Source organism: Carassius auratus, unplaced genomic scaffold (genome assembly GCF_003368295.1).
Source record: "Carassius auratus strain Wakin unplaced genomic scaffold, ASM336829v1 scaf_tig00214354, whole genome shotgun sequence".
Classification (NCBI taxonomy): domain Eukaryota; kingdom Metazoa; phylum Chordata; class Actinopteri; order Cypriniformes; family Cyprinidae; genus Carassius; species Carassius auratus.
Window position 1 is genome coordinate 79,513 of NW_020527628.1, and position 22,975 is coordinate 102,487.

Sequence of the window (22,975 nt, forward strand, 5' to 3'; positions counted from 1 at the left end):
AGTAATATTGTGAGTATTTTCATTATTATAGTTATTATTGACATTATGGTTATTCATATTTTAAATATAATAGAAACATTTAACAGTGATGGAATGATGGCGATGTGATGATAATTTGTTTGATATAAGGGTGGTAATGGTATAACGTATATATTAAATGATTGAAATAAATAAATGAATAAATAAATGGATAAAGGAAATGATGATGATAATAATGATATTGATATATAAAATATAAAAATATAAACAAATCAAGTCAACATCTAACACATACCACACATGATTTTAATGCACCAAATGCTGATTTTAATGCACTTCACCTTCTTTTTAATGCACCACCTTAGTTTAGGCATACATACAAATAGTAACTGTAAAAGAAAGAGAAAAGAAAAATAAAAAAAAGAGAAGAAAAAAAAAAAAAAAAAAGAAGCACACTGACACAAAAAATAAATAAATAGGAGAGGTGTGGTATGTGGTGGGTGCATGTCACACGTGTGTGTATTGTTGTTGTTGTTATTATTATTATTATCATTATTATCATTATCACCACAATAATTATTATTGATATCACTGTCGCCATATGATAAGTGTTATCATAATCGCCATCCTTAGCATTACTATTATTATATATATATATTTTTTTTTGTATTACTATTGTTGTTATTATTATTATTATTACCATTGTTGTTGTTATTATATTAATATTGATAACTATTGCAATTGTACTTTCAATACAAAATGTTATCATCATCGCCATATTTAGTATTACTATTATTACTGTTATTATTGTTGCTATTATTATTCATATAAATGTTGTTATTATTATTATTGTTATTAATGATTTTATCAATATCAACATCACCCTCACCACTAAATATAATTATCATTGTTATTATACATGCTATCACTATTTAAATACTATTTAATACTTCTAAATATTACTATTATCATTTGTCGTTGCTGCTTTTGTTTTTGTTTTTGTGTTCTGTTGTTGTGTTATATGTTTACTTTATGTATAATAAAAACAACAATAATAATAAAAAAGATTGGGAAATAAATAATTAATAATAATAATGCAGTATATATTGTAAAATCTGAAACATGCCCACTGGGTTAGGAGCCGCTAACTGTATTTAAAGTACTGTGTCTATTTAAACACAATGTCCAATCTCAAAACAGTTTTACAGAATGAATTGTGAGTGTTTATGATTTCTGTTACGGATCACTCGGAGACAGAGGAGTAACAGATGAAGATGGTATTTATTAAAGACACAAGCAGAGGAGCAGGTAGTGAGGAGTGGATGGGTGTTGGGATCCGTGCCGGGAAGGTAGTGACCACACACACGCACCGTTGGGGCATTGAGGATTTTGGAGGCAATCCTTAGAGAGAAGATGGAAGAGAAGTCTTCGGAGGTTATCCTTGGAGAGAAGGTAAAGAGGAGTTAGTCCTTATAGTTAGCGCACAGGAATGATCTTGTCGCGAACGTGACCAGACAATGACTGTGTGCGTGTGTGTGGATTTTATGGTGCTGTGGTGGATGACTGGTGATGAGGATCAGGTGGTGATGGTTCATTACTCAGGTGAGGGTGTGCGCTGTGATTGTGTGGAGGTGGAACCTGGCGTGTTTGTAACAATTTCCAATGATGACCAATTTATGATGAGGTCTAGAATACTAAATTGTAAAAAAAAAAAAAAAAAATAATAATTCAGTCATATCAGACACCACACAGATTAAACAATTAATAAGATATCAAATCATTAAAGTAAGATCCAGTGAGTATAAACCAGAATAGTTTCTATTATAAACCATTAGATCAGATTTGCATCAAATGAGCTGTTTTCTCATCTCTCACGTTGTTTCACACTCCTCGAGCTCCATTCAGTGGTGTGTGGTGATTTACTGTAAAGCTGCTGTGTGACAGCGAATGTTTAATAACTGAGAGACTCACTATACAGGAGCGTATTTACTTATTTACATCACACTAAGATCTAATAATAGCCTGAAATTCACTCTGTCACAACATTTAAAAATACCCCAGAGCCCCATTAAGACTGAACCCTTAGAATCCAAGCATCTGCTGAGATTCACTCACTAATCACAATTAAAATCATTCAATGTCCAGTAGTAAAGGAAGAAGTAACCGGATACATTTAAACATAGTTTTTAATACTATACAGTTGTGTTAAAAATTATTCAACCCCCTTGACTTGCAAGACAATTTGCTGTGGAGAACAACATTTTATGAAATCAATTTAAAAAAGGCATCAGTAAAGTATTAAAGAAAGTTTGTTAATACACTTTTGATTGATTCTGAGAATGGAAAATTGATGAATCATGATCAAATTTGAATTGGCTCTAAACGTTCATGCTCAAAATTATTCTACCCCCTTTGTGCAGAATCTTTTATTTTTTTTAAATCACCAATAAACACTGTCTGTAAGTGTTTCGAAGCTTCTGTCACCTCTCTACTACAGTTTTGGCCCATTCCACACCTGAAAAAGCTTCCAGATCACTAATAATCTTTGGTTTTCACATTGCCTCTGCTTTCTTCAAATTCAACCAGATATTTGAAATGAGAGTTAAGCCTGGAGACTGAACAGGTCACTCAAGTACATTCTGTGACTGATCCCTGAACCAAGCAGTAGTAGATTTGGATGTGTAGTTTGGGATGACTGTCCTGCAGGAAAGTCCATTGATCATCAGCTTCAGTTTTTGCACCAAAGGCATCACAATTCGTGTCAAAATGGCCTGACACTTTAAAGAATCCATGATGTCCTTCATACAGTAATCATCCACTTCCTTCTACAGTAAAGAAACCCCATAACAGGACTGATCCACCTCCAAGTTTGAGGATGGAGATGCTGTTCTTCTGCTTATGAGCTTTGCCTGTTTTGCAGCAGACACACCGCTGATCCATGGGTCCAAAAAGTTCCAGTTTGTTCACATCACTCCATTTAACATTCCTCCAGAGCTCCACAAGTCTACACAAATGTATTTTATCAAGTTCAAGTCTGCCTTTTGTTCTTCTTGATCAAGAGTGGTATTCATCAAGATGTTGTACTTTGGCTGTACATTGCAGGGTTTTTTTTTTTTTATCATTTTATGATATTGTGCTTTTTCTTCCACAACCTCAAAGGTTTTCTGGTAAAACACACTTTAAGCTAAGGAATAAGACTCAGAGCTGTCTCTAGGAACTTTCAATGTCTTGGAAATCTTCATATAGCCTTAGCCTTTCTAAAGTAATACAATATTTCTTCTCTTTTGCTTTTGTGAGATCTCTTTTGATATTTTGCTACTCAACTTCAATACATGCATGGGCTAACTGTATGTGTAATGGCTCAAGCTAATTCTGTTTTTAATAGAGTTTCTAAAAGCTTAATTGTGTTTTGAGACTGTTTTAGTCCCCACCATGCAAATAAGTGATTTAAAAACAGCAATGTTGAATAGGGGTTGAATAATTATTACATAGCAGTATTATAAACAAAATCTTATAACTCAAAAGTATTACATTATATATTGACAATATCACTTTTAATATGCCAGTGAACTGTTATAGATACAATTTTTATTTTATCCTGGATATTCAGAAAAGCTTGTATTTGTAAAGTACTGCAGTCTCTAGGGGGTTGAATAATTTTGAACACAAATGTAAGTCATGCTAAAGGTCTAAGAGAATGACTAGTTCTTTAATTTAATTGAACTGAGAGTTCAAACAGATTCACTGATGTCTGTTCTGACCTCACAGAGATCACAAGCTGTCTGAAGTCTTGTCAGGTGTGCCATGAATCTGAGATTAAAACTGACCCACAGCATCAGGAGACTTTTTACTTCATGATAGATAGTTATCCAAAAGTGTCAGGATGTCACATGGATAATGTTTAAATGACATGTCTGTTCTTAAACACAGAGATAACCAGATCACAGGAGAACCAGATCACAGAATTATAGGACCTAAAAACTCTGCTTGTAATAACCTAGAACACTGTCTAAGACTTGATGGTTGCTCTGTCAATTCTTTGTCATCAGTTAGGAACCTAGGTGTGCTACTTGATCGCAATCTTTCCTTAGAAAGCCACGTTTCTAGCATTTGTAAAACTGCATTTTTCCATCTCAAAAATATATCTAAATTACGGCCTATGCTCTCAATGTCAAATGCAGAAATGTTAATCCATGCATTTATGACTTCAAGGTTAGACTACTGTAATGCTTTATTGGGTAGTTGTTCTGCACGCTTGGTAAACAAACTACAGCTATTCCAAAATGCAGCAGCAAGAGTTCTTACTAGAACCAGGAAGTATGACCATATTAGCCCGGTCCTGTCCACACTGCACTGGCTCCCTATCAAACATCGTATAGATTTTAAAATATTGCTTATTACTTATAAAGCCCTGAATGGTTTAGCACCTCAGTATTTGAATGAGCTCCTTTTACATTATACTCCTCTACGTCCGCTACGTTCTCAAAACTCAGGCAATTTGATAATACCTAGAATATCAAAATCAACTGCGGGCGGCAGATCCTTTTCCTGTTTGGCGCCTAAACTCTGGAATAACCTACCTAACATTGTTCGGGAGGCAGACACACTCTTGCAGTTTAAATCTAGATTAAAGACCCATCTCTTTAACCTGGCATACACATAACATACTAATATGCTTTTAATATCCAAATCCGTTAAAGGATTTTTAGGCTGCATTAATTAGGTAAACTGGAACCGGAAACACTTCACATAACACCGTACTTTCTACATCATTAGAAGAATGGCATCTACGCTAATATTTGTCTGTTTCTCTCTTGTTCCGAGGTCACCGTAGCCACCAGATCCAGTCTGTGTCCAGATCAGAGGGTCACTGCAGTCACCCGGATCCAGTACGTATCCAGACCAGATGGTGGATCAGCACCTAGAAAGGACCTCTACTGCCCTGAAAGACAGCGGAGACCAGGACAACTAGAGCCCCAGATACAGATCCCCTGTAAAGACCTTGTCTCAGAGGAGCACCAGGACAAGACCACAGGAAACAGATGATTCTTCTGCACAATCTGACTTTGCTGCAGCCTGGAATTGAACTACTGGTTTCGTCTGGTCAGAGGAGAACTGGCCCCCCAACTGAGCCTGGTTTCTCCCAAGGTTTTTTTCTCCATTCTGTCACCGATGGAGTTTCGGTTCCTTGCCGCTGTCGCCTCTGGCTTGCTTAGTTGGGGTCACTTCATCTACAGTGATATCATTGACTTGATTGCAAATTAAAACAGACACTATTTCAACTGAACAGAGATGACATCAATGAATTCAATGATGAACTGCCTTTAACTATCATTTTGCATTATTGACACTGTTTTCCTAATGAATGTTGTTCAGTTGCTTTGACGCAATGTATTTTGTTTAAAGCACTATATAAATAAAGGTGACTTGACTTGACTTGAGAGGAGAAGCACAAGAGATGATATCTGTGAAGACTGGAGACTAATTCAGCAGACTGTAAAACAACAGACTGTGAAACATACCAAACAAACGCAATCATGACACACTCTCTGTCACTAGCGACGCCAGGATTTTTACTGTATGTGGGCCTCCAGAAAACTGTATGGGCCAGCTAAAATAAGCACCCCCCCACCAAAAAAAGAGGAGGCACTGAGGACAGCAACTTGTAGCAATCCTCAGCTCATTGCTGAAGCGGACAATTTGCTGAATTTAGAATAAAATAAGCTGCTTTGTTTTGTTTTACATTTCATATTAGCAAAACTGTCTGTGTCTGTCTTGAATGAATAACGTCTGACAACGTCATTCATTTCATTGGATCACTTGCTGGTGATGATCATAGACTGTTTAAAAACAGTGACGATGCCGAGTCCACACGTGGGGTAGAAGCCGCTGATTGGTTGAGAAGCTTTCACTCAAAGCTTTCCTTGGGCTGCTTATTGGATGAACCGCTAGAATGAAAATCACTCACTACTCATAGGCATGGGCCAAAATAGGTGATACCACCGCGGCTGCTCTCTGTGCTTCAGAAACTTCTGCTTGACAGTGAACTCAGTGTTATTGTTAATAATCATCGTTAATGTTAATTGTTGTGTAAATATATGCACGCTGTGTTTTTCTGAATCCTAACAGTTATGAATAAATCAGAAACACTGAGACTGAACAGATAAACCTTCAGACAGCAGATCCTTCATCATGACATTAGCTACATTATAAACACATTATGACACACATAAACTGTTATTAACATTCAGTTTCATTCAGGACACTGAGAGAAAATAACATCATCATCATGTTTGAGTTCAGTTAGTATTTTCACAAGGTATGAATTATTCTCTATTTCTGAAGGTCACTGGCTGCTGATTGTCTGATATTATCAGTTCACTTCAGTTCAATTAATTCATTTATAACTCAAAACTCTACCATAATCTCTATTGACAGTCTAAACATGTAGGATTATGTGTGAATGATGAATATATATTGTTCATGCTTAAATTCATCATACAGACAAAAATAGATGTCTATGTGTGGAAAAGCATATGATTTTACTGCTTCACCTACTGTTAATGAGTCTATATGACTGTCTCTCTTATTGTGTAACACTGTGTGAGGTAAATACATGTATATGATAATATTTTAAACATCTCTTGCTTGACTCTGTAATTGATCAAACTGTCAAAAATGAAAAGCAGTTCATATTTCTGTAATATATAACTGTGTATCCTGACAGCTGAGAGGTATTTCTCTGATCAGCATTGCATCTCACGTTGATTCATGAACAACAGCTTGACTTTCTTACCTGTTATTTTGTGGTTGACAACGAATCAAAAAGCACAGTCCAGCTGGAAAACAAGAACCAACCTGCAAGAACACAGAATAATATAATGAGCAGAAACATGTTTTACAGAGGCAGAAATGTTTCTCATGTAGGAGATACTGAGGTTTTACCCTCCAACAGAGCGTCCAGATCATTTCTCTGAAGATCATCAAAGAAATCAGCAGTTACTCTGTTAGTTATCAGCGAGTGCTTCTCCATCAGTCCTGTATTTCCTGAAAGTGCTTCCACTTATTATATTTATATCAGTACAGTATATTTTTTATACTGTAATAAGTGCGTAGTGAATGTGCTACTTTGGAACAACTTTAAATATTTTAAGTGTTCTTTAAGCTAATTGCAGTATATTTTAATATTTATAATGTATCTTCAGTGTAATTAAATTGTACATTATTTAAAATACACTTTTATGCTTCTTGAAGTACAGCTATAATATATTTTAAGCCCAACTTTTATATTCTTCAAGAATATTTTCAATAGATTTCCGCTCATTAGATACGTTTGTTACAAAGCTATTTTTTAAATAAGGGAATATTAAAAAGTACAAAAATCATTCAATTAACATGTGCACACTTTCACATGCAGAAAACGTTAATGTACTATGTCTTGTGTACATTACAACAATACATTGCATGACCAGACATGGGGATTAAATGTATTAAATGTATTTTAAATACGTATTTAGTTACTTTAGTGTATTTTGTAATTTGTATTTTGCAGGTGTGGAAAAAATAAAATGTAGCTTGTAACAAAATATTTTGAGGGAGTGTATTTAGAGAATTTCTAATACTTAAATACTTAAAGAAAAATCACCATATGCTTATCACCATAGTAAATGATTTTGCCATATTTTCGGTCGGATGTTGGCAATGCAATGTTTAGGTTAGATGCACGAAAATCACGTAGCACCCTGTAGACCGGGCTCCCTCCAAGAAGAGAATGAGTTTTAAACACAGGAGAAGAAGTGGCGCTGCTCCTCTTAAAAACGGCATTAAGTTAAGTGTTATGTGATGTGAAAAATTATACAGTCTACACACACATATTGCACACTGAACGGCATTATAGAGAAAATAATTGTGCCTTTATGAGATCGATGCACTGTGTTGTCATTCATAAAAGGACATCAAACCTATTATGACACAGCGTCAGCGCGACTGCCGTAACTCCACTGAGCTCCATGCTAAGCAAGCGTTCACAATATAACATCCATCTGCAGTTTTTACACGTTTTTAAACATAATACATATGGGATAAATTGATATTCCGTCGGATTTTGTATAAAATAATCATCAATCCTTTTGTTCTTTCAATAATTGTGCACGCAGCGCAATTCTAATTTGCAATATGATGTTTTATAACAAAGTTCGGGAGGAGCAGTCGCAGGTCATTAACCTGAATAACACAAGTGGAGACCAATCAGTAATCAACTCATGACAAGGTATAAATAACAGCAGAACCTACCTCTGCTCATTGACAGTTTTCAGCATCCCTCCTCCACCCCATTTCTCCTCACTTTTAGATCCATCTACTCTTACCACATCCGGGGGGAGTACTCTGGGTTCGGGTCACATCCCGAGCTCAGAGCCCTCCACCCGGACAGCACGCCAAATACGCATAAACTTACTGTATTAATATACATAGATGTGAACTCGTGAATCTACTATTGAAAAGGCATACGCGGTCAGGGCAGTTAGAGTCTCGAGTGTAAAACAAACCCACACATATTATGATTAATATGGAACTTTTATTTTGTGATGAAAATTATCGGTCTGTTATTTCACTGTTATTTCATTTTGCTATTAAGGGCAGCCTAGCACACCATTGATGTGAACTCAGCTATACATGTAATGTACGCCAGAGGGAGCTATTTCAGGCCCTGTTGAGATTTAGAGAAATCTCGCTTTTTTATTTTTATTTTGAATTTACACATTTCTCATATTTGTGTTATTGCTACTATTGGTGTTATTGAACTTTCAGTAATAAAAAGACATATTAAGATTATTGTAAGAGTATTTTTGTATTTTCAAAATACTAATTACTTGTATTTTATTTTGTTACATTTCATGAGCCAGTATTAGCAGTTTGTAACAAAATAGCTTTTGATGTATTTGTGCCCACCTCTGCTACATTTAGTACAGGAGCAAATATAAACTCTTGACTAAAATAATTGAAATAAATTATAATAAATTCCAATAAATCAGTGCGATGCTATAACAGAACTACTTTAGTCAATGTGTAGATCATTTCTGTTATAACTGTATTATTTCTGTTATATCTGTATTACTGGAAAGTTCACGGTGAATATTCAGTCACTTAATAGAAATGAATCGCAATGCAGTTTTCTGCACACACACATAACGTTACTGAAAAACAATAAAGCACAGAAGTGAATGAAGTGATTTTTTACAAACTCAAGTTAAACATGCAAATGGCTGAACTGAACAAAGACACAGAACATTGTAGAGGTCACCGTCTTCATCAAGCTTGACATGAGCATCTGTATTATCCTCATACAGCTCTCTGTGTTACACTGAACATGAGCTTAAAGAGGAACAACATCTCTACAACACAAGTGCTGAGTCCCAGCAGTCTCTTTATTAGGAAATATCTCAGCAGATTCATTGATGATATGAGATCTAAACATAATCCTCACTCTCTTCTTCACTCGTCTCTGATCTGATCTCAATTAGACTTCTATTGCAACAGCAGCGGCTCCGAACACAACAACAAGAAAAACTCCAGGTGAATGATCAGTGATTTGTTCTCTGTTTAACAGTGACAGTACACTGAACTCTACATGTGTCTTCATCTGCTCAGAAGAGAAACTGGGTTGATTTCTGTGGAAACGTTACCATTTCAACAGCAGTGTGACCATTACCTGCAAATCTGATTTAAAAAGCTTGTCTCTGATTGGTCGAAACAGAAACAGTGACAGAAATGAAACACTTCACAGAAGAGTCACAGAAGAAACCCTGAGGTTTAGATCTACACACATAGACACTTTTAGAAGCTGGAGAAAATGAATGCTCTTTTTAATTTAACAGTTTACTCAGTGAAAAAAATATCTAAATTCTGTAATCAAATACTCCTCACCTTCATATTATTTTATATTTTAATGAGATCTGACAGATTGTTGTCCCTCCACTGATAGTCACAATTTTTTTTCAGAAAACATTTCAGAAATAATCCAGAAACAATCTGTGTTACACAAACACACCTGAGCTTCCACAGTGCGGTTTGTCTGCAAGATGTCTGTTAAAGATCTCTTGATCTGGAAAGCATCTGCTTCTGACAGACTTCTTTCAGATGTAAGTTTTATATACATTCTAAATCAAAAACATCTTAAATACAATCTATTTGACATCTAAAAGGAAACATTCTATAGACGCATTAGAGATGAGCGAACACTCTAAAAAATACGTCTTGCAGATGTAAATGCACACGTCAAATAGACGTCTCCGAGATATACATGTGATGAACTATAAAGGATATGATGTTGAAATGCCTGTGAAAAGTACAGTTTAATAGCCTAATAAATTAACGTTTTTAAAAGTCAAATTGAAATGTATTTTAATTGTATTACAATATATAAGAACATGCTTACTTTAAGTATGCTTATTACCGATACATAGTTGACAGAATTATATTTACAATACATCATCCATCCATCAATCCATAATGTCTTTATGTGAGAGTGAATTAATATATTTTATGCAATTTATTAAAATGTAAAAATATTTTTTTTGAAAAGTTTATATATATTTTATTTATTTTTAAATATTTGTCTATATGTATTTGCATATGCATATTTATTTTATATTTCTTATATTCTTTGTGTGTTGTTGTCTCTGTGTACTGGAATCTTATGTCACTAAAACAAATACTTGGCAATTAAGCTCTTTCTGATTCTGAAATAATTAAGATACATAAACCCACTAAACAGTTTAATTTTACTACGTTCTTATACAAAGTAAAGATAAGATATATTTTAAGTAAGATTACAATAAGTATGTTTTCTGTGAATACACTAAAATATCACAAAAATTATAATTGTTTAAAGCTTTTTTTAAGCATACATTGATTACCAAAATACTTTTAGTATACTTAAAAAATGTATTAAAATGCAATTCAATACATTTTTAATACACTTCAAGTAATGAATGTTAGGAGCACACATGTAAAATGAGAATGTAATTGTTTCCAGCAAACTAAGGTTGTTTTAAAAGTGCTTTATAAATAAATTGAAAAACAAATGAATAATTGTACCAGAAATATACTACATGGATTTCAAGCACATTTTTAATATATTTTTTTTATTAAATATGAATTTACTTATTTTCCATCTGGGTTAGTTATGTGGGTATGTGTCAAAATCCACCTCATGTGTGTACAATTTTTTATTTAATTTTTGTAACTTTTTTTTTGTGAATTAATAATTATTTTCGTTTATTTGTGAATGAGTGGGCAGAGTGTTGAGCGTGTGGCAGTTGTGTGAGGTACGAGTGGTCTTTACTTCTCTATCTTTGTTCCTCTTTTTTAGTTTGTTGGGTTTTCTTTGTTTATTGTTGGTGGTTTTCCAAAAAATAGAGAAGTGAGTGTGTGGGTGAGTGTTCTGTTCATCGTAAAAGCGTCATGTTATCTGAACTGGACGACTGAACTTTTAAAATGCAGCCGAAAAGACGTTTAGAGCAAAATCCTTCAGATGAGAAAGCACAGAGCAAATTTAATTGTGATTTAAGTCAAACTGACACGGAAAGGAGTGCAGTGTGATGTGCAGTTTTTACTCAAAGCAGATTCTCCAGTAGGAGCTATAGTGCAGATGAGATTACATCCTTTTTAAAGGAGAAAAGTTTGCATTGAACTACAATTTTCTGATGTGATAATTCATTGATAAAGTCAGAATATATAAGAATGAAAAGGGTTTTAGCAATCAAGAAGCATATTGTCTTAAGAAAATACTTGCTTAGCTTAATACTCAGTCGGAATCCAACATCAGTAAATAATCAGCATGTCTACATGTGTTTTTGTCTGCTGAGCCTAATTTGGTTTTTGCCTTCCTAATTTACGGGGGAAGTAAGTATTGCTTCACTCAACATAAATGGGGCTAGAGAAGGGAAGAAGCGTTTTCAACTTTTTGAATTAGTCGAACAGAAACGAGTCAATGTTTTATGTGTTCAGGAGACTCACAGCGATGAGTTGAATGTGTTTGATTGGGACAGAGAGTTTGATGGAGTGTCTTTATTAAGTCATCTGAGTTCTGCTAGTCGACGTGTTGCAGTTTTATTCTCTAAGGTTTTATTGCATGTTCATATCAAGTGGAAGAGATCATAAGAGGCAGACTTTTAAACATTAGAGCCCAGTTTGATTTTTGGTAGCACTTTCTATGAAGCCCGTATTTATAATACATTATAAGAGTATTCTTAAGCCATAATAATGAATGCATATTGCATTATTAAAAATATTATAATGTATAATTAATAATCATAATAAAAATTACAATACATCATAATGCTTATGTATATCCATTTATAAGTACAAGAGTATGATTATATATAACACAATGAACACTATGTTAAATCTTCTTCATTTTTTCAGTATAATAGACTGTATCATATCCTGACATTGTTTATTTCAGATCTGCACAGTATCTTACTACAGCTTGTGAGTGGTTCGATGTTGAGTGATATTTGAGTGTTTCTGTGGAGCTAATGTTAATTAATTGAAGTGTATTGCTCTAATTCACGTATAAAATAGAGCAATCGTTTTTTATTGGAAACTATATAAGAGTGAGCTATTTCTGGATGAGTCAGACCTGAGTGTCTTTTTTTTATTTGCCTCAAGTACCACGAGAACTCAATTCATATTAAGTGCGGCTGTTACTTTAGAAGAATTACAACAGGCACTTCAAAATATCTTATGTAATAAAGTGCCTGGTATCGATGGCCTCTGGCCTGCCAATTGAACACTTTTTAGGCAGAACTGAGTTTGGATTTGTTAGAAGTAATGAAAGTTTGGTGAAAGGACAGTTAACTTTAAGTTGCAGAAAGCAAGAAAGGTGATTTAAATGATTTAAACTAAAAATTGAAGGCCTGTTAGCTTATTGTGTACTGATTGTAAGTTACTTCCCAGTGTTCTGGCTGAGTGAAGACCTTAGTCATATTATGCCCTTGACCAAACGTACTGTGTTCCAGGAACACAGATATTTGATAATCTTCACCTGAAATATTTTAAACATTGGTAAATATTTGAAGCTGAATTGTGTGTCTATTGATCAACTTGAGTACACATATTTGTGGAACACATAATCATGGTTTTGATAATGATAATTTTGGTTTTGATAATGATTTTGTGTCCATGCCAAAAGTTTTGTATAATGAAGTTGAACGTGTTTTAAAAACTAATGGGGATTTATGTGGCCCTTTTAAGGTCTTCAGAGGTATCAGGCTGTGCTTTATCTGGCATGTTGAATACTTTGGCCATTGAAACACTCTTATTTTTATTTTTATTTGTTATTTATTTGATAGGGACAAAGCATGTTGATGAACACTTGTACAGAATACAAATGTAAACAAGCCGGATTATAGCAGTAATGCTAATTTACGTCCGTAGTCCCTAGGCAGGTACACACAAACAAATACTCACTATACACAAGACTCTGCTAAAAAAAACACAATACATAAACCACATCACAAAATTTAGTAAGAAAAATGTTCACACACTTGATTTTTCATAAGCCACTTCTTAAGATGTTCTTTAAAAGTGTGATAATTAGAACACTGTCGTATTGACTGTGGCAAACTATTAAAGTATTTGATTCCTATTACTGATAAAACTTTCTGGCCAAAAGATGTTCCACAATCTGCCCTCTGTTTGATGAACTCCTTCAACGGGGGTGGAGCAAGCCCATGCCTGACCTTATAAACAGAGCATGCATAATTAAAATTTTTACAATTTTCAAAACTCAAAAGATTATGTTTTTTAATTATTTTACAGTGGTGAAATGAGAGGGTTTTTTTAGAATCCAGAGTAACTCCAAGATACGTAAACTCTTTCACAAGTTCTATTTCCTCTCCTCCTAGAAATACGTTTGAATGCGTCATCTCTACTAACCATTTTGAAAACATCATACACACAGATTTTTTTGTGTTTAATATTAAACCTGTCCTGATAAGCCAATCCTGTACATTAGTCATAGCAGAGATCAAAGTAATCGAGGCTTTTTCAAAATTCTTTGCATGGGTATAAATAACTACATCATCTGCATATAACTGAATATTTACATCTTTACATACTTCAGGTAAGTCATTAATGTAAAGTGAAAATAACAATGGTCCTAAAATAGAACCTTGTGGAACCCCCTTGGGGCAGACAATATAAGAAGATTTCACGCCATCAATACATTCACATTGTTTCCTATTAGAAACAGAATAAGAGCAAAACTATGTGGACTATCTATTCCAAATTGTACAAATATATTTGAACTGTCTGCATATGCTGCTGCTGTTTTAATTAATGGGCAAAGAGATGCGAATATGTTGTTAGAAATTTTTTATGATTTTAAATAATATTAAATGATTTTTCTTCCGCCACAAAATTAAATTGGTACAAGTGTTAAGCAAAATTGGTTGGAAACTGGCTTAATGTAGATCCAAGGCTCCCAGAAGGGTTATTCTGGGGCTAAAGAAGGTTTTAAGTATTTGGGAGTGTTTTTGAGGAACAGAAAAATTTTGAAGGAATTATAAAAAATGTCAAAGGTCGTCTTGTCAAATGGCAATTATAAACCCAGGTAGTAGTGATCAATGTCCTTCTTGTTTCCAGAGGGGGACTGCATTCCATACATTTTTGTTTTCCAGTTGGCTCGATTCATTGTTTCAAGTTTTAACTGGTTTATTCAATCTTTTTTTGATGAGACTTTATCACTGAAAGTGTTTATTTTCTGTACAAACACAAATTCATTGCCAGTTGAAGAATTTTTTTTCTAGGTCAGGCAAAAATGGCACTTTATGATACCAGGAAAATAAAGATTGAAAATGATTAAAGTAGTGATTTACAAACTGTGTTTTTTAACCTGGTGAAATCTAGAATTTTCATTGAAATTACTGATATTTTGATATGCATTTTTTAAACAGTTTGGTGTTATAAAAGGGCTCAATGTGAAGTCATTAATTATTTTTTTTTATCTTTGTGTACTGTTAATTTGTTTTGGTTAGGATTTTGAATTAAGAATGTAGGGGTTGATTACATAATGTGTTTTGAATTGTAATGAAGGTGTTTTGAAATTCTCTCTCTCTCAAATAACTGCATTATTCTGCTAATCAGTAGCTCAAGCATCTTTTATTTGCTCTAAAATAACATAATGGAATCAGCAATGAGAGTAATGAAACATCTTCCTCCGTTCTCAAGAGAGTGAAGAACTACATTCAATCTTCAGATACTGAATGCAAGCTGAATAACTTGTTTCTTTGCTGTTTGGGGTGGTAATATTTCACAATAAGAGGTAAATCTGGCTTTGACTTGATAACTTTTTCTTCATAAAACAGCCTATACACATGCTGGAAGCAAAGAGTAGCCTCTACTGTATTCAATATGAAAATCTGAAAAACATTTTCAGGACTTTGAATTCAACAACTATCTGATAAAGTTCTGTTTGTTGACATACACATGTCTAATTCTTCCAAACAGCAGAGCCATGCATCTCAGCAGTCGTGGAAAACGTCTCGTCTCCTGCTGATACGAGGAGTTCATGCAGTGATCTGCTTTAATGAATGTCTATTTGTGAAGCTCTTGTTCTTCTAAAGTTCATCCTGTGCTTCATATTCTGTTCATCTGATGGTAGCGTAAGTCACTGTGTCAGTATGATCCTGAAAGAACAGCACAGAGTTTCTCCGTCAGTGTTTGAACCGTAGACACATGATATAAGAGCGTTATTTATCTGAGATTCAGATTCAGAGCTACATCTCAGTGGCGTGTGGATGAGAGAAGCAGACAGTGATGAAGAACAAGGGAAAGAGCTGCTATCTACTCACTTTGAGTGATTTCACAGGCTTTTTACTGGTAGAGGAGACTTCAGAGTAAGTCACATCATCTGTCCGCTCCTGCACATTTAACACACAGAACAGACACATCTGTCACTGTAATAAATGAGATAACACTGAAGCGTTCAGTCAGTCGCAGTATAGAGGAGCACTGAGTATCTAATGCTTTATTTGACTCACATGCTCTGTCACAGCAGCAGGGGTGTCCATGTTGATCGTCTCATACGTCTTTTTATCATCATTCTCATCTTTAACCTTCAGACAACAAACAGTTAAAAGTGCATGGATGACACTGTGTTGAGCTTTAAAGACAGAAATCAGATCTAAATCACTGGAATTACTGAACTCACTGCTGCTTCACCAGTCCCTCTGTCACTATCTGAAAAAACAACATCACTCCTCATGTAATGTGAGTATTTACGATGAAAACATGCAAAACACTGAATGTTAACAGTGAAAATAATGTTCAGATTCCACAAGAGGCGATATATTGTTGAGTCATTCAAATGAATTAAAATGAATGAATGAATCCACATGTTTCTATAATAACACAATCTGAACTTGACGTTCTTGTCTGCTGATCATTAAAGTGAGGTCTGAACTGTTTTTAATTGTTAGAAATGAGAGAATCAGAGTCACCAGCTCTTTTTCTCCAGATCAGCCAGAGAACAGCAGCCAGAAGAACAGCGATCACAGCGACAGACACAGAAATCACTGCGACTGAAGAAGAGACATAGTAAGAGACGGGACGAATGATCTCTGTTATAGTCAAGATGAGGACGATAAGTGACTGACATATTTCATTAATGTTTTATGCATTACCTTTTGTATGAGATGGTTCTGTCGGTGTATCAGCTCGAGCTGTAAAATATGAATGTTAGTTCAGATGCATCACATGAAAGAATGATCTTCAAAGTGCAATCCCCTAAACCATAACCCCCCCCCCCCCACCCCAAAAAAAGATCTTCTGAAATGTGCTGATTTACATCCCCTAGTCACTTATATGATGCACATAATGACAAATGAGCCAGATGTAAACACTAAAGTAAGCACTTCAAGGTTTTTATAGCTGTATTTCTCATGTCTGTGTCATGTCAGTTTTCACTGAGGGTTTCAGAATAAAGTTTATGGTTTGGTAATCAGATTTCTCTTGGACATGAATCTGCAGTATGCTGTCGAAGATTAGTAAATAATACCACATCTCATTCTTCGTGATCTCTGAACTCAGGTGACGTGGTCCTCTGTTCCAAAATAAAGCTTTAAGCCCCATGAAGCCGTGGTTTACAGTGAATTTATAACAGCTATGGGTCGTTGATATGATCAGTAAACACCCTTAGCTGTAATAAATTCACTGTAAACCACAGCTTCACAGGGGTTATTGCTTTTATAAAACGGTTATTCTTTATACGTAGCAAGGTTTCAAAAAATAGACATAGACATATATTTTCTGTCATTTGACATCCTCATTAATGTATTTTAAACTGTTTTCATATTTAGATATGACGGCCAGAAAAAAATTAAGTTATGTTAAGTTTTTGTTATGTTCAGTTTTTCAGTGCCATTGACTCCCATTATTTCTCAGCGTTTTGCTTCAGTTTTCAGTCCATAATGTGCCGCGCCATCACGTCATGGGGGCAACTGTTGCTATGGAGTGTTCTATTGAGTTTCGTCTCTTGGCTTCTATACTCTTTGGTTGTGGTTGTAGCAGAGTGGTTGCCGAGCAATACGCAGAAGTAAACAAAGGTGTATGTTTGTGTTGTAATTTACAACAGCTTTGAACGTGGCTCAACCAATCAGAATCAAGAACCGGAACTATCTGCTTTATAACTTGTGTTTTTTCATAGTGACTCTTAATTTTATAATGCGTATAGCTGCAAAAGTTGCACACGTAGGAGACTGAAGCCAGTGTCATCTTGACCTGCTTGATTTATGAATTTTGTTCTCAGTCTTATCTGTAAACCCTTCAGTATATCCCCGTGTCAGGAATGTGAAAAGCAGGCGTTCTTCACAGTTAATAGCTATTTCCTGCAAACATTGAGTCTGAGACAGTACCAAATCACTTGTTTTAGATGTAGCCTGATTTGTGAAAACCTTCACTATCACATTTGATCGTGTTTCGGTCTTTCTCGTTGCTCTTTCCTCTTTTTTGTGTGTAATAATGACAAACAGGCTGAGCCAGTGAATAACAATCAATGGTCATCTAGTCGGGTCATGCTAGTCTCATACACACTATTCTGATTGCTCAGTACAGTTTTGATCTGTTAACCCTTTTCTTACTCTTTAAAAGCATAATGATATGGATTTGATTTATTATTTTAATATTTATAAGGAGAACCATCATTGACAGACAAAGCATTATGAAATAGTGTGCGGCTGCTTTATCTTTCAACAAAAGCTTCATTGCAAACACTCTCTTTCACTCTTTCACTCTTTCTCTCTTTATCTTTCTCTCTTTCTCTCTTTATCTCTTTCTCTCTTTGTCTCTTTCACTCTTTCTCTCTTTGTCTCTTTCACTCTTTCTTTCATTATCTCTTTTTGCCAGTAAAGGGTTAAAATAAAAAAAACTTTACTATGAGCTGTTTCACAAAGGAAGCAGAATAGGGAAGGAGAAAGGGTTATTCTGAAGTATTTCACAAACTCACAATTAGGGTGAGCACCTGCTAATAAGCCCAAGGGGGACAAGGGGTATGTTTCTGAGGGACAATGTGGGACACCGCCTAGCGCGGTGGTGCCCCCACCCCAAGGACAGACTCACTGATAGTGGTTTACCCATTTCTAGCACATACCACCTTACGTTAATAATGCCCTATTCCCCTAAACATGTGTAACTGCTGATGCTCATGACAGAATCAATCGACAAATGCACTTCCACTTACCATTTACTTTAGATATTTAATTTTATTTATTTTTCATTATAATTTATTCACTTTAAGAATAAATTACTGCTCATATAAAGCATTTGCGTTAAACAAGAGTGAATTAGTTTTTTTCTCTCATCTTTTTGTAGTGTTTGGTAAGTTTGCGCATGCATCAACAGAAACGGTTTGTTTTTGTTTTGTTTTTCAGCGAACCATGCCATCCCTATTACCTCAATAATCAATCAATTACAGGCCTAAAACAATCATGCCCGAGCAGACGGATATTAGTTCTAATCACACCGACACCAGTTGAGATGTTTTCTCACCTGAACTCTTGACAGTGTATGTGACTGAGGTCTTGACTTGATCTCTGTGAGTAACTTCACATCTCCACTCTCTGTTGTCATCTTCATTCAGGAGTGTTGTATTCAGAGAGATCATACACTGATCTGATGAGGATGATATCTGATATCTGGAGTCTGATTTAACACCAGCCTGATTCACCCAGAACAGCTGAATTCTCTCAGAACGGATCCAATCATCACAAGAGACTGGAGGATATGAATACAGCTGACAGAAGAGAGTCACAGAGAGACCTGAACTGATCTCAGTGTGTGAGGATGAGACTGAAACACAGAATAACACACACATCACACACTCTTCAATCATCATCAGAGATTAAACCAAGCATTTACCCAGAGTGACCACATAATCATAAATTACCATGAAGAACATGCAGATAAACACGAGCATCAGGTTCTTGTTTTTCGTCTTTCTTCTCACCAATCCATTGTTGACAGGTGTAAGATCCATAATCTTCTGTGGAGATGTTCCTGATGTTCAGAGAGCAGTCAGACCCCAGACTCAGTCTCTCATGTCTCTCTGTGTCTTTCTTTATCCCTAAACCAATCAGTTCAACTGCTGCTGAATCTCTGAATCTGTTATAGATCCATGTAGTTGATTTACAGTCATGAAGAGCATTATTACAGGGCAGACGGACATCTTCACCAGAACTGATGAACACATGATCATCATCCACTCCACTGACACCTGAAGAAAAATAACATTTGTTCAGTATGTTATATAGTAATAAAGGAAAACATAAAACATACCAGAATAAAAAAGCAGAACATTCAAATTATAGTTTTTTTTTTTCCTACCGTAATGCAAACAACACACTCTCAGAATAAACTGTTTCTTAATCACACTCTAAATATTCAATTCAATATGAAATTAACTCAGCATCAGATGTTTAAGTGTGAAACTGTCTAGTTTTAGCGTGTTCAGGAATAATCCAGTGTGTTCTGTAACACGGCGAGACTCTGAGAGCACAACGGGAACATGGGCAAGAATAAACTGATCATGTTCTTTCTCTGACTGATCACACTGAGTGTCTTGAAGAGAAAACAGATTTCTTTACCTGTGAGAAGTGAAGAGAGAAAGATCAGTCCCAGCAGACACAGATGATTATTATCAGCCATTGTCTCTTTCTCTCAGTCTTTCTCTTCAGTATATGATCTCAACTCTTTCTTTAAACACTATCAGCTCTTCCTGTGTTTGTTCACTTCCTCTGAACTGACCAACTGAGTGTTGAAATGCTGCTAAAGTTGCTATTAACAGTAGAGCTGAAGATCTTTGCCCGAACCCGATGGGGTTCGGGCTTAATTTCTATCATCTTACGCGGGCTCGGGCTTGCGCTCCGGTTTGCGAGGTAAACGCGCGGTCATGTGATGTGTTTCGATTAGCGCGAGAAAGATGTGAAAATGTATGCTGAGTAGGTGTAACGGAGGCATGCCTCTGGCGATTACGTTTTGGTTGCACCAGCAACTAAAGCAAACTCTGAGCGAGGTGTGGAAAAGTTTTTACCATGTCTATAATGAGAATAATGAGTGAATAATGACGCACCATCAGTGAGCGCAGGAGCGCGCTGAAGACATCTACAGTGGATTCAATCATTTCCGCCACAAAAACATGTAGACCTAGCCTAATCTCTGTGAGTAAAGGTTTTTCAAATGATAACTAAATATTAATTGAGTCTTAAATGCATAATGTTGACAGAGTATTTACGCTAATGTTGGCATTATTATTTTATTAAATAAAGCAAATCCGGCGGAGCCTTTATCTTAATTTTGTTATTGCCAAATACCCATCCTAATTTAAAATTTATCTTATTTTTTTTTAAATGACTCGTTTTTATTGGTGCGTTGGTCTATTTATAGGTTAAATGAGCCTATGTCTAGAATGCTGAGATGTTACGATGTCACACAGAACTTATTTTATTCTTTATTACAACTTCCAAGTGGTCTAGTCTACGTTAGTTATGAGTAAATTATGTTAAAACATGAATAAATTACTCATTGTTGGCAAAAGGCAAAAGAGCTGTGTGCGTGCGCACATTTGAATAATGTCGGGCTGTAAACGGGTTCGGGCTTTAAAAAAGCTGTCAATCAAAATGTACATGTCGGGCTCGGGTCCTGTCGGGCCTAACTTTTAAGGCCCGATTACAGCTCTAATTAACAGTATGCTAGTCGTAATGGAGAACTGAGATCAGCTCAGTTTAGTTGTTCTGTTTCCACCTCAGCAGGCCAAACTTTTCCTCCAAGAGCTGAGTGCTGACTGATGTTAGTGTTGTGTTGTGCTCTGCTCCTTCTGTGTTTCTTATGAAAAGTGTAAATCTAACCATAACCACTAACATGAAACAGTGATAATGAAACATTTTCTTCAGTGTGAGAGCTGAATATTGTTAACCACACTGACTCACACACATCTGCTCTGAACCAGATCTACAGCCTATTCTGCGCATTCTGTCTTTGAGCAGATTCCCATGTCTTGCTAAATTCTAGGAATAAATTAATTAAAGTATACGTAATAAAACTGGGTTGTTACTGAAAAGGTATTCACTATCAATGTCTTCGTATTATTGTTCTCGTACTAAGAATAGTAATATCGATTATACCACAGACAGAAAATGCGGTCGCACACCAGACGAGAAGCCAGCGTCGCATTGCGTCACATGTAGGACAACTCGAAGAATCGCACACCAGACGCGCACATTCTAAAAGCTGGAGCTCAATATCGAATCAAGTTCTGACCCAGACAGCAAGCAGTTTCGGCCAAGTAATGGCCCACATCTGCAGGCCAAATGTGGGCCAGATCTTGGCCGAAACTTAGCAGCAAGATGAATGAGTTTTAATTGATTTATTATTATTATTTTAAATATATTATTTTAATTAATAATTTCCTGAGTTTTGAACGCTAATTAATGAAAATAATCTGTGTTATAATTTAGTCTAGATTATCATTAGCATTCTAGATCGGCATTCATCAATTGTTTTGTATTATTATAAGCAATTTCAACATTGCTAATACTGTAGCTACTAATACTGATTTGTTTGTTCAATAAAAACAAAGAAGCTAAAAAATATAAATGAGTATGCTTATTTCTTAACGTTTCTAAGGACTGTCACTAAACATTTTACTTCGGATCGAAAATTAGACATTCAGACATTTTCAGGTAAATAAGGTTTTACCTGAAAAACCGATTCCTCCACGTTTATGACTTCCTAATGTTATCTTTGAATAATCTATGGTTGGTTTCATACAATTCTGGGTATTTCCCTTCGTCGTTGATTAGTTTTTCATCTACTGTGTGTTGTGACGGTTGTGACCTGGTAAATCCACTAGATGGCTGCCGATGACATTAAATGTAATCACATCAAATACTGTAATATTTTGCGTATGTAAAAATGTCTCGAGAAAAATAAAAGATTAAAAGGACTATGTTTATTATACATTTAATTATATATGTTTACATTTTATTCAAGCTTTACAACTAATATGAGTAGTATTTTGCAGCTGTGGTATCTTGGTATACTGTATGAAGATCGATTTGAAACAAATATGATGGGTTTTTTTTTATATATAAAACTATGCAGATGACGCTCTGTGGAGCAGCAGGAATTTGAACCACATTCTGAGTCAGAATGAGAGGAGCAAAAGATTAACCCTAACCTGAACATCAGTCAGTCACAAAATTAATCATGATTTAGAGCTTAGGCTCCATGATGCTGTAAAACACTCAGGCTCTGAATGGATGATTTAAGTTTTCTTGGTACTTTCCTAGAGTTAAGTCTTTCTTAACATACTTTATTTTTTCCCAACTACAGTTTCAGCTACCCAAAATGCACAGTCTGAAAAGCAGAGCTGCCTTTGCCATTTAACTCACCATAGCAACCCCCGTTGGATGCTTCAGAAACCTTGATTATTTCACAA

General features: G+C 35.3%; 1 protein-coding gene across 1 annotated transcript; it reads right to left on the bottom strand.

Annotated features, from left to right (window-relative positions):
* Positions 1-14,568: 14,568 nt before the first annotated feature.
* LOC113091897 (uncharacterized) lies at positions 14,569-20,406 on the bottom strand. The gene is made up of 9 exons (XM_026257571.1): positions 20,124-20,406; positions 19,427-19,753; positions 19,030-19,329; positions 16,668-16,706; positions 16,485-16,565; positions 16,196-16,224; positions 16,026-16,100; positions 15,837-15,905; positions 14,569-15,671 (listed from the first exon to the last, which is right to left on the bottom strand). Exons 1-9 carry the CDS (start codon positions 20,182-20,184, stop codon positions 15,633-15,635), a joined length of 1,020 nt encoding a protein of 339 aa, XP_026113356.1. The 5' UTR covers positions 20,185-20,406; the 3' UTR covers positions 14,569-15,632.
* Positions 20,407-22,975: the final 2,569 nt, after the last annotated feature.